The 12960-nt window shown below is 39.3% G+C and overlaps 1 protein-coding gene across 4 annotated transcripts in view; it reads right to left on the reverse strand.

Annotated features, from left to right (window-relative positions):
* Window positions 1-12960, reverse strand: part of ryr3 (ryanodine receptor 3) — a 92661-nt gene that overhangs the window by 34024 nt on the left and 45677 nt on the right. For all 4 annotated transcript variants that reach the window (XM_081377716.1, XM_081377717.1, XM_081377715.1 and 1 more), the window contains 17 exons: window positions 12862-12945; window positions 12545-12704; window positions 12261-12405; window positions 10560-10762; window positions 10105-10279; window positions 9724-9932; window positions 9402-9629; window positions 9114-9274; window positions 8765-8924; window positions 7475-7561; window positions 7165-7391; window positions 6181-7000; window positions 4415-4615; window positions 2949-3051; window positions 2475-2609; window positions 1295-1568; window positions 604-718 (listed from right to left, as the gene is read on the reverse strand). In XM_081377716.1, coding sequence (XP_081233842.1) covers window positions 604-718; window positions 1295-1568; window positions 2475-2609; window positions 2949-3051; window positions 4415-4615; window positions 6181-7000; window positions 7165-7391; window positions 7475-7561; window positions 8765-8924; window positions 9114-9274; window positions 9402-9629; window positions 9724-9932; window positions 10105-10279; window positions 10560-10762; window positions 12261-12405; window positions 12545-12704; window positions 12862-12945 — 3487 coding nt within the window. The remainder of the gene's footprint in view (window positions 1-603; window positions 719-1294; window positions 1569-2474; window positions 2610-2948; window positions 3052-4414; window positions 4616-6180; window positions 7001-7164; window positions 7392-7474; window positions 7562-8764; window positions 8925-9113; window positions 9275-9401; window positions 9630-9723; window positions 9933-10104; window positions 10280-10559; window positions 10763-12260; window positions 12406-12544; window positions 12705-12861; window positions 12946-12960) is intronic.

Below are 12960 nucleotides of genomic sequence, written 5' to 3' on the forward strand. Positions count from 1 at the left end.
ATATGAGATGTGAGGCTCCACCGTGAATACAGGCAAATATGTTTTGTACTTCATCTGAGCAGGGAATATGGTCACCCTAAATGCCTGGAACCCATGTCCCTTTGCGTGAGGCCTCTTCAATGAGGCTGCCAAGCAGAAATGAGAGACACTGTGGCAATGTCATATCTGGCAAAGTCAGTGGTGTTAATTCACATCCCAGACTCCCGACAAACCCCAAAAAGATCTGCCCCTAAGATTGCCCCCAAGCATAAGACGGTGTAAAGCTGTTAGACACAGGCTGTATTTGCCCATGTACTATGTGTTATCCCTTAAGATGTTGTTTAGTTTAGTCTGGCTGAGAGGGTTTTGGTCTGGACACAATGACCAAGTACCCAACTGACTCAAAGGATCTTATTAATATAAAAAAAAGCAGTATTATCTAAATACTATATTCTTCTAGTTTTTAATCATTTGATAAAATGGACAGAAGAAACTTGTTAAGTATGTGCATTACAACCATCAGAATACAACACATCACATCAACAGAACATAATCAGAGCATCCCACCCCAGAAAAAACTATTTTGGTGCAGTTTTGCTAAAAAAAAAAAAAAAAAAACAGTACCTTATTCTTGTCTCCACCCAGCACATTGACCATGACCTCCATTACTGTCTCGTGCATGCCAAGAACACGCATCAGATTTGGATGCTGGTAAAACACTTTGTTGTTCATGATGTCCCTGAATGCAATAATAAGATACAAATTTTATAGGATGTAGCTGTACAATGCAGAGATGCTTGTCAATGCAATAAGGTGGATATTAAAATGATGTACTATTTTGTCTAAATAAATAGAAAATAAAACAGTAAAAAATAAATTAAATAAATTTAAATAAATTTAAATATATAATTAATCATCATAACTTAAAATGATTTAAATAATTAATTAAATAAATACATTTCTAAATAAATTTACAAAAAAAAAAAGTAAAAACTAAAATCAGTCATTTTAAATACTAAAATTGAATTTAGGCATCAAAATACTATAATGTACAGAATGAAAAATTGCTTAAGATTACATTTAACAGTGTTCATAATTTTGTTTTTTTAATTAACTTTAAATGAGCATTAGATGAGCGTTACATTAAATTCTAATGTAAAACTATGGCAAATGATTATGCACAATTAAATGTCCAATATTGGCCGATGTCGACCATTTAAAAATCTCTTAATATCAACTGATAACTAGTATGGAACAAAAATATTGTGCATCTTCAGTAGAATGTAAACATAAAGACTGGAAGATGAAAATTTACCCCAGGCCGTCAATCATGAGCTGGCCCTCCTCCTCGCCCATGCGGACGCTGAGTAGTGAACGGATCTGGCCCAGTGAGGCCAGCAGGTTGATCGCGTCCGCTACAGACTTGGCACTGATGGTGTAGCTCTTCCTCAAAGCTCTGAGCAGCTCACCGACGCCATCATACTGCCTCCTCAAAAGGCTGAACATGCTGCGAACCAGTTCTGGGTCTAGAATTTTGTACTCCTGAGCCCAGCTGACCATAGTCTGAGATATCAGCTCCTTCAGGTTGGCTAGAGAAGGCAAAAGCAGATGAAGAAATAAAGATATCTGAATTTGTTTAGGATTCTGTATCTTTTGGTATGTTTTACCAAGTAATTAGATCTCTGTAATGTGAAGCACTGAATATGGATTAATGCTATAATTGGTGAACTGGTATATTGTATTATATTACATATAGTATAATACTAATAAATGAGTGAGGGTGAATAGTAACTGTGTTATTGATATTAAATTAAAAAAAATAATGTAAAAGAGGTTTCAGACCTCTGCTCTAGTCATGCTTAATGTGTTAGGACCATTAGTGTATGTCATTACATCTATTAATATTTTCTATTCACATATTTCCCCCGTATGCGGTTCTTAGAATAGCTGCTCTAATCCCCTACTCTTCTCATCAAGAGAGAGTGCAGCACTGGCGCTTTTTATCCAGCATCAGCAAATTACATCCATTTTAATATCTACCTGTCCACCCATCGCTGGTAACATGATTCAAGCCTATGTTAATATTCTTGCCATCTTAATAGCCTTTTATGCTTACTTGCAGCTCAGTACTGGCTGCATTTCATTCCGGAGGCTATATAACAAATACAAAGTGGAAATACATTTCTAATCAGATAAGATTTTGCTGATCCTTTGGACAAAAATATTCCACTTCATACATATATACAACATTATCTTCCTTTTGATCTACTTCTTTGAGAGTCCAGCTAAGCTTTAAGCACATTCTGTACAAGTTAAACAATGTAAATGCTTTGCTTAACAAGTTATTTTTCATTAGAAATGCTTGCACACTTTGGTTTAGAATGTTCTGGCCCTCAGGACACAGTCTTTGTAACCAGATAAAGCAGAACAAAAGGCATAAAAAACAGTAAGAAATTAAAAATGTTAGAAGAATTTGTTTTTGACAAGAGCCTTACTAGGAGCGGCCTGCTCTTGCTCAGTTGGTTCTTCCTCAGTTTTTTGAGGACGACCTTTAATCTTGTATACCAGGGACATCAGGCGGCCTTTAAGAGATGTGTCTTGCTCCTCCTCCTCCTCTTCCATAGGGATGCCTGCATATATACACAAAGATGAACACCTTCTCATCCAACTACAGTAGTACATAGTAAAGCACTATATAAATGCCTCATTCATTCACTTTGTCTGCATGTTCCAATTATTTGCGCTGCAACTGGCATTTCACGGTATTAGGGTTGAATTAATAATGTCTTTAAAATTCGAATTGTGTTGGAACAGGTTGTAGATTTAAAGGAAGTAGAATTAAAATAGAAACTTCATAATCTCATATAAAGTAGAATTTGAAATTGATTTGACCTTTCAACACACTTATATAGAGAGAAATATGGGGTGAGAATGGAGGTGGACAATGGAAAGAATGGATAAATACAAACCACAATGTAGTCGAAGGTCATCATGGAAGCCTTGAAGTTCCTCTTGAAGCTCCTCTGGGCAGGTGCAATCATCACCAGCGCTGAAGTTCAACAGCATGTTTATCTGCAATGAAAAGTTATATGCTGCTTCAGGAAAAAAGCATCACTCCACCACAGCAATAACTGAGAAGTAATTCTCTGAGAAGTCTTCTTTTTTTAATATGATGGATTATGAAATATAGATTTCATAAGCCTAACCTTTCACAGAAGTTATGTAACATTCTAATGGAAATCAGATGTATCTGTAGGAAACCTTTCTGTTGCCCTGGTTACAGAGACAGACAAGTTTATTTCCAACATGAGCTTATGATGTAAAAGGCTAAAGTACAGAGGTGTTTCTCAGTTAGTAGATGTGTGTATTTTAAACAGGGTGAACGGTTCTGCCAAGCAGTCCTAATCAGTGTCTCTGAGAATAATGGAGTGGGTGCAGAAGATGCATCTTCTCAGTGACCGAAACAGACACGTGATTAAAAAAAGTAAACATGAATAATTTGGGAAAATGTCCATTCTGAATCAATCTTTGAGCTGTCCTAATGCAAATCAAAAGAAAATAAAGTCAAGGCCTTGGCACTGGTTTATTTGCACTACTAATTCAAATAAAAGGCAAAAATCTGTTCTGATGCCAAGGTGTTTGTTTTCTAGTTCCCATCCAAAAGAATGTAGTCGCTCGCATTCAGAAATTAGAAGAAACATGACGACAGCAGGAGGAACATTCCTCGGACTACAACCCAGTGTTGCTTGTCATTAGTTTTGTACAACAAATACCGTATATTTGGAATTACATTACAATGTCATGATTCTGCCTTCGTGTCCTAGATTTTTCTTGTTTTGAGGCAGAATCATGACAGACCCATGTTTTATGTGTAAGCACATGGCCATTTGTTTGGCTGTGTGCTTGCGTTGTCTCGTCACGTTACCCCGCCCCCTTGTTACCCTTGTTGAGTCTTCATTATTACTTCACCAGTGTCACCTGTTATGTTATCATTAGTTCCCTATTTAATCCCCTTGTGTTTGCTGTCCTGTGCTGGTTCATTGTCAATCAATGTGAGATCTGTCCGTGAGTAAATCTGTTGAGAGTCTTGTCTAAGTAGATGTTTGATCCTGTTACTGTTATAGTCAAGTTTGTCTAGTGTTAGTCTAGTTTAGTCATCCCTCGTCTGTCTTGCCCTTGTTTTGCCCCCTCGTGGGTTTTGTTTTCTCTGTTTTGTCACAATAAACTGTGTCTGAGCATTCAGTCTGCTTTTGGGTTCGTCATCAGCCTCCTTCCACATGACATACAAAGGAAGTGCAGTGAAACACATTGAGCGAAACATGCTGCATGTGATGAAGACATCGGAGTCTGTCATTAAAGTGTTTAAGAGTCATTAAAGGCCTTTGGACATTCTGAGCTTTATGTGGCTCTGTGTGGGTCTAAGATGAAGGCCTACCTGCTCTTGGGGAGGTGAGCGGAACTCTCTAGTCTTCTTGGCAGTAACAGCAGCTGACATGTTGAAGGCTAGCATCAACTCGTTGTAGCGGAACTTCTGATTGTACTGCAGCTTGGATACAAAATCATCTGAGAAGGCCACGATAGCCTCAATGCGCTGCTTCAGCTCACAGTCACAGAAATAGTGCAGTAGCTCACACATCTGCATGATAAACAAACAGAACCCACTTCATTTGAATGCATATATCTTATAGTTACTTTAGAAGAGCAACAGAGTCGAGGTTAAAAACCTGAAAAACTAAAAAAAAAAAAATCACTTCCACAGAAAGCTTTTACAGTTACTGTAAAATCGTCCATATACTCAAACTCATATACTTCAAACTCACTATACTTGTTTATACTTGTGTCAGGGCAATCGTGGTAGTCAGACTGGTAACTTAAAGGGATAGTTCACTTTGAAATTAAATTTTGGTATGTTTTAGCTTACCTCAAAGGCATCCAAGATGTAGGTGTCTTTGTTTCCGCAGTAGTTTCAATTTTGATATTTTTAGGTCAAACCGTTCTTGTCTGTCAGTCATTTAATGCAGGTCTATGGTCACTGTCTCAAAAAGCATGCACAGAGTCCAAATTAAAACAATTCCCCATCGTCCAAATTAAACAATTCCCCATCGTAAGTACACATTGATGGCCTAAGACACGAAACGAGCGGTTTGTGTGAGAAAACGAACAGTATTTATATCTAGTGACAGCTAGTGTATATATCTATGCACCAGTCTGCGTACACGTCACACACCAGGATGCGCGAGTGCACTCAGATCACTTGGACGTGGCTGTGTATAAGAGCTAAAAACGATATAAATACTGTTCGTTTTCTCACACAAACTGCTCGTTTCGTGTCTTAGGCCATCAATGTGTACTTACGATGGGGAATTGTTTAATTTGGACTAAACAAAATTGGTTTAACAAATGTTGTTCCAACCCCGTAAGACTTTCGTTCATCTTCGGAACACAAATTAAGATATTTTTGATGAAATCTTAATTTCATTCTGCCAACCCAGAAAAGTTAGTAAAGACATCGTTAAAATAGTCCAAGTGACTACAGTTGCTCAACCTTAAGTTTGTCAAGCGACGAGAATTCTTTTTGTGCGCAAAAAACAACAAAAATAACAACTTTATTCAACTATTCATTTTCTTCTGAGTGGGCCTCTGACGTGAGTTCACGAGAGCGCCACGACGCATTCGCGAGAACTGAGATGATGACGCTCCCAATCATTTGATGGGAAAGTGTGAAAGGTAAGCCATTCATTTTCCGGCATTGTTTTACGTTTTCTCGTTGTTGTTTTTCACGATTCGGATATCCAGGAAATGCACATTTTAGAACCATTTTAAACACTACATCGAGACCCATCTGCGTCATCTTCTCAGTTCTCACGCATGCATCGTGGCGCTCTCGTAAAAATATCTTAATTTGTGTTCTGAAGATGAACGAAAGTCTTACGGGGTTGGAACAACATGGGGGTGAGTAATTACTGACAGAATTTTCATTTTGGGGTGAACTAACCCTTTAAGGAAAATTGTAATATTTTAAATCATTACATAAATTAAATATTAAATAATGATTAAAATATCTGTCCAAAATTATTAGTTTGTCAAGAGCAAGAATATTCCAATAGCATGAAAATGAAGGTTTACCATAACATGGGCATTAATCAGAAAATGATGTGCATGGCAAACGACAGGTCATCATGAACAAGACAAGTCATTCACCTGGCGTTTGACCGATTCAGGCAAGCTCTTCTCCAGAAGACCTTTGGGAAGCTGCTTGGCCTCTTTACTCTCTTCCTCTCCCGCCTCCACAGCCTTCTCTTCATTACTGGTGGCCTCCTCTTTCTCTGCTCCTTGTTCTGCAACTGCTGTCTGTTTCTCCTCCTCCTTACCGTCCCCAAACACACTGGGGTCGACGAGGAGCAGAATGATTCTCACCTCCTCGCTGGTCAACGCCCCCATTATCAGCAGTGTGCCAATCAACTTGAGAATCGGAACAAACTGATACTCGACGCTTCCGCCCACAGGATCTCGAATGTGGGTGCCTCCGCCCTGCACAGCTTCCGTCAGCATACTTATGGCTTTCTCCTTCAGGATACCCAGAGGGATCTCGGGGCTATAGAGAGGCTGATCACGCTTGGTGGTAATGAAACACGGTGGGGAGAAGTTGAGGCGAGTGGTAAGTGAGGTGCTCAGGCCCACTCCAGGGAGAGAGTGGCGCTTTGAGTCGTCAGGGAAGAGGCGGATGCTCCTTGTCTCGTCCGTCACTGGGATTATAAACTCGTTGTTCATCATTAGATGGGCCTCTTTGGCTGTCTCCAGGTGAATGCTAATGAGGACATTGTAAAAGCCTTCACGTAGCTGACCAGTCAGGTATTGGTTATCAATGGTGTACAGGAGCTGCGATTGGTCGAGATGGCTGCAGAGGGCGTGAGCTACACGAGTGTTGCCCAGGGCACAAAGGGCGCAAAAAAGCTTTAAAGTGTGATAGTGGAACTGCCGTAGACCTTCATTTTCCGACAGCTCCATGATGTCGATACACCTATGGTGGGGGAAACAGGAAGAGGTTTAAGATCATCGAACTCAGTTGGAATTTGAGTAAGGAGCCAAATGAGCACTTAAGGGGTTTTATTTCAATGAAAGGTCACATTCCCAGGATCACAAAGTTGCCAATGTGTAAAACTGAGTGCATGAGTAATGCATCACCTGTTCTCCTCTGGGATATGCACGCCCATCATCTGCAGGGGCTCCAGACATTGCACCACCCAGCCATGCCTCTCACTCACACGGGCCGTCTCCACCGACAGGAAGGTGTTGGGCATTCTGCTCCACAGCACGGACACAATCGTCTGGACATCCAGCCGAGGAGGACACTGGGGCTCCGGGTTTTTTTGTAAACTCTTGAAGATGGCTGAAGACAGGGGCATTGCATCCTGTGTGACAATTGATGCAGATGTCAGTGAATTACAAATATGTGAACCAGAGGAACTTGAGTACATAAGTAGTATAAACTTACTGGGATTTTTGGAAACTCAAACTGGAAGAGGTTGGGACTCGTGGGTTGAACAAACACAGCAGGGAATAGCTTAGTGTTAGGCTCAACCTAAGAAGGCAGAAAGCATGAAGTCCATTGTGATTATAGTTTACTTGCTCTACTTGGACAAGCAAGTGTTGCACACTACTTGGTTTACGCTACTTTTAATTTAAATCCAGTCTGCTCAGACATGATACAGCCTTTACATAATTGCTAATGTGAGTCTGATTCAAAATCAGAACCTGAGGCAAACTAAGACTAGACTGAGCACAGAGCTTCATTAATGTTATATTGCAGTAGCCTTTACTAGCTCTCTGGAAAGTCTCACTTTCAACCCAACTGACGTCCCAAATGCTTAACCCTGTAAAGTCTGACACAGTGGTTCTCAACTCCAGTCCTCGGGACCCACTGCTCTGCACATTTTGTATGTCTCCCTTATTTAACACACCTGAACCAGATCATCAGCTCGTTAGGAGAGACTCCATGAACTGATTTGAGTGTGTCAGATAAGAGAGACATACAAAATGTGCAGAGCAACGGGTCCCGAGGACTGGAGTTGAGAACCACTGGTCTGACATATAAAACAATAGTCTGAAAAACTTTCTTCTTTTTTTTTTTTTATGGAACAGTTTATTGAACCTTTAGACAAAATTTTCAGGAAAAAAGTTTGTGTTGAGTTTTATATTTGATTCATCATGCTTTTATGTCCCATATAGTATTATAGATTGAGAATATGGAGCTCATACTCGAGGAGGAAATAAATACCTCAATTTTATTCAGAGGCCCAAACTGAGCAAAAATATGCAATTTGGTGCAGAGAATGTGATTTCGGATGGAGCCATTTTGTAAACCACTTGGTGTATGTGCCATTATTGTGCTAGGATAGCTCTGCACATTGTAACATCTCACTGGTCCAAAATAACTGTACAATAAACATCAAATATCACCAAATTGCCTGGGACTGAGCCCCTGAAATGCACTGTCATTTGCAATTTTAATAGATCTATTTAAATAAATGTAAATAAATTTTCTTTTTTTTGTATCTTTTACGGTATACCTCTTAGTTGATCACTTATTTTATTATCTTTTCTAGCAAACCTTTATAGCAGCATTAATAGTCAAAATAAAAATGTGAATTTAATTATTGAATTATTTACTCTTGTAGTGAGCTTTGCATTATAATATAGCATTACAATACTAAGCTCTGTATGTTATTTACATCTAGCGACATCCCTGTGCCCTATTTTGCTAAAGGTTCGAAGTTGAGATTACCTGGTATGCGTTAGGCAGCTCTCTGCCATTGGCAGTGAATGAGACCAGGCCTGAGGCAAGATCTATGGAGCAGCCAATCTCCAGATCAGTGTTATTACGGCCTGTGGACTGGCTGACAATGTCGCCAGCACAGACCATGTAACAGTTACTTCTCCTCACACTGAATTAAGAGAGATGACAAAAAGACAACAATGAGCACATTCTGAGAAAATTTCTGGGCTATTAAAGGGCTATTAATATATATCGGAGAGGTATGAAAATGACTGTGTGAAAAAGGAACAGCAGTCTGAATTGATGGGGTTTCTTTTGGTGTTCATTAGGCTAATGAGAACCAGTCTTTTGAACTAACCTCTCATGAACACGTCCCCGCTCGTCTCCCAGTGTTACTGTGACGGTGCGAACTGTGTTAAGGCTGAATTGTTTGCTGTAGTAATGGTAGTCTGGTGTTACCCAGCCCACCCAAACTGATGATGGATCTTGTCCGGCAAACACTCTCACAGAGTAAAAGTACTAAAGCACATAACCATCAAAAGTCAAATAAGAACAATAATAAGGTTATTTTATTATTCTCAAATGTAATTGATTAGTGGGCTGCAATGCAAATACTGTATTATTATTATTATTGATTTATTTTTACCTTTGTAATGCTGCCATAATCAATCTTGCCTCCATCCTCCTTCTTGGCTCTTTGGGCATCAGCAATCACCTCATTGATATCAGTGATCTTCCGAGGGCCAGAGTGGAAATCAACAGGCATGCTCAGACGACAACAGACCATATCGTCATTGCTGGCCTGGGTGCCAAATGTCTTGTGTGTCACCTTTAGGCATGGAGGTGTGTCCACAGACCCATCTATTCTAGTAACCTAAACACAAAGGGATGCCAATTAAAGAACCCATCCCAGTATTTTCCAAGACAGTCCTGGGATATAATCCACAAAATTCAACATCATTATATACCTCAATATGGGGGTGCTCCTCTGGCACATTCACAAATGTTGGCAGGCGTTTGCTGAACCACATGGTGACCTCTCGATTCATGTTGACAGCAAAGGGTTCAAAGCCCTCCTGAAGGCCACACATAGTGTAGTACTTAAAAGTATTAGCATCTTTCCCCAAGTTCATGCGACCAATTTGGGAAAGACCCAGGCTGCACACTGGAATGAACCCTAGGGGTGACAAAGGTCAGTTTGTATCAACATTTTCAAGGTTGGACTGAAAACTGATGACCAGTCATTTATATGAATGCCATGTTCTATTACTTTTATTTTGACCATGCAACTTTTTAAGTAATATAATATGTTACATGCTTTGTTTTTATGAAGATTATTGTCTGTTTACCATCTTCAGTTTCAAAGTCAGCAAAGCAGAGCTCGGAGCCCTTGTTGGTGATTAAGAGCTCTCCATTCAGGGTGAATATCATGGATTTGTCCTCCATGTTGATCATGCAGCCCACCACATCTCCTTTATTCCATGACCGCCCAAAGAAATGACTGCCCATATGCACCCGGCGGCCCTGGCAGAAAATTTTTTGGATTAGATCAAAACCATTAAAATCATGTATCATTATTGACTAATACATTCTTAGCAAACATTATTCGTTTAATTTTGTGATCGGATGAAATATAGTATTGTATGTAGATTCATGAGAAAATACTACTGTTTTGTTCAGTACATTCGAATGTGTTTACACATCCAAATCCTTTGGACTTCACTGTATGTCCTCAATAACTTGTACCACTATATATCAAAAATAAAACTAATAACAGGTCAATGTGTTAGTATCAGATAATCACCCTGTAGCCATCAAAGATATAGGCTTGGTCATCGAGTCCCAGTTCCTTGTCAGGTCTGCATCCAGGCCGTGCCCAGCCCACCCGCATGTCACCTCCAGTAAGCGCCTCAAACTCAAAATACCACTTCCCTGTCTTCACAGCGTAGGTCTTCTCCACACGGAACAGACGGATGGATTCAATGCCCTCATCTACATGGTGAGCAGCTAAAGAATTTGTGAAATAATTTATTGCATATTTATAAAATAAAGAATATATACAGACTTATAGAGACTATATTTGTTGGTACCCTTACATCTCATTGATAATATGCTTCATTCCTCCTAAATTAAAAGGAATTATCTCATGTATATCTGCATGCCTTTGGTTTGTCATAGAGTAATGCAAATAAAGTGTGTTCAATTCCTTGTTTTGAGGACTTTTATTTTGAAGTGTATTTTCTTGATTCCATTGTTCCCAATGTTCACCTCCTGTGTTTAGTTCCTGTTTACTTTGTTTCCAAAGTCACCCTTGTTAGTTTACATAAAGATTAATTACCCACACCTGTTCCTTGTTAGCCTTTTGTTATCCTGTGTATTTATATCCTTGTGCCTGGATTTACTCTGGTGTTGTTAGTAAAAAAAAAACATTTTAGTTGCAATTGGATCCTATCCTTCATCTTTCTCAAGTACCCCGCATTACAGTGAGAAGATTTTTGTTTATTCTACAGAGATTTGTCCGGACAGATTTGTTGGAACCCCTAGGAAAGAAATAATTGTATTATAGTGATGATTCAAGTGTTTTGCTTAATTAGTATCACACATGACTCAATCTTGTAATCAGTCATTCAGCCTATTTAAATGGAGAAAGTATTCAATCTGCTGTCTAGTATCATTGTGTGCACCATACTGAACATGGACCAGAGAATGCAAAAGAATAGAGTTGTCTGATGAGATCAGAAAGAAAATCACAGACAAGCATGCATCTCCAAGGAACTTGATGTTCCTGTGACTATAGATTTAAATATTGTAAAGAAGTTTAAGGTCCACGGGACTGTAGCCAACCTCCTGGACAGGACCACAAGGGGAAAATCAACCCTAGATTGAACAGAAGAGCCAAGGAAAACTTTCAAAGATACACAAGCTGAACTCCAAGGTCAGGGTACATCAGTGTCTGATCACACCATCCATCACTTTTTGAGCAACAGAAGCAAACTGAAGCTTTTTGGCAAAGCACATCATATCTATGTTCACAGACGGAAACAAAGCTTTCAAAGAGAAGAGGCTTCTTTCCTGCATCTGGCACACTGGGTGCCTTGAATCTGTGCAGGGCACTATGAAGTCTAAACACAATCAATGCATTCTGGAGTGAAATGTACTGGCAAGCATCAGAAAGCTCTGTCTCAGTCACAGCTCATGGGTCCTCCAACAGGATAATGACTCAAAACATACAGTTAAAAGCACTCAAGAATGGCTGAGAACAAAATACTGGACTGTTTTGAAGTGGCCTTCTATGAGCCCTGAATTGAATCCCAACAGACATTATGGAAAGAGATGCAGTCTGGAGAAGGCACCCATTAAAGCTGAGACAGCTGAAGCAGTTTGCTCATGAAGAGTGGGCATAAGTACAGGTGCCACACACACATACAGTATATATATATATATATATAGAGAGAGAGAGAGAGAGAAAGAAAGAGAGAGAGAGAGAGAGAAAATTAAAACTCACACTCTTGATCAGGTGGATCAATGAAATATCCATATCCAACCAGAGTACGGATGGCCTCACGAAGACTGTCTCTGTTCGATTTCTTAGTGCGTTCATCTAATAAAGCATATGGCACCAACCGTGGATTACGACGGTTTTTCAAATCCTTTGAATAAAATGCAAAAGACATGATTGTACACAACTTTATGGAGGAAAAATGGTTGATTTTACTTTTAATCATTCTTAATGGGTTTGTTTGTCAGTACGCTTAAGGCAACATCATATCTAATGAAGGCCATTTTTACCTGCTGAATACCATAGGTCCATCCTTGTTTGATGCGATCTTTGGCCCAAACATTATGAGCGTTTTCAGCCAGTTTATCAACTAGAACCTCTTGACCAAGTGTCAGTTTCACTTCAGAAAGGTCTAGTGGTGTAGGTTTATAACCATTTGCCATCATGTAGCTTTAAATTAATTAGGATACAAATGGGAAAGGAATTAAAGCAGAAACAAGAAAAATATTTAACAATATCAAAATGTTCATAAATCAAACTTCATTTAGACAGCTAGCTAAAATATGAACTTTATGATATTATTTTTTTTAGTGTGTGCTAGTTTTACTTCTTGGGGAGTTTCATCTTTTTCAAGTCTTCCTCAGCATCTATATTGACTTGAGCAACATGGCAGCCCAAAGCAAGTAGGGTCCTGAAAAAGAATAAC

This window comes from Scardinius erythrophthalmus (genome assembly GCF_964197995.2).
Source record: "Scardinius erythrophthalmus genome assembly, chromosome: 11".
In the NCBI taxonomy this organism is placed as follows: domain Eukaryota; kingdom Metazoa; phylum Chordata; class Actinopteri; order Cypriniformes; family Leuciscidae; genus Scardinius; species Scardinius erythrophthalmus.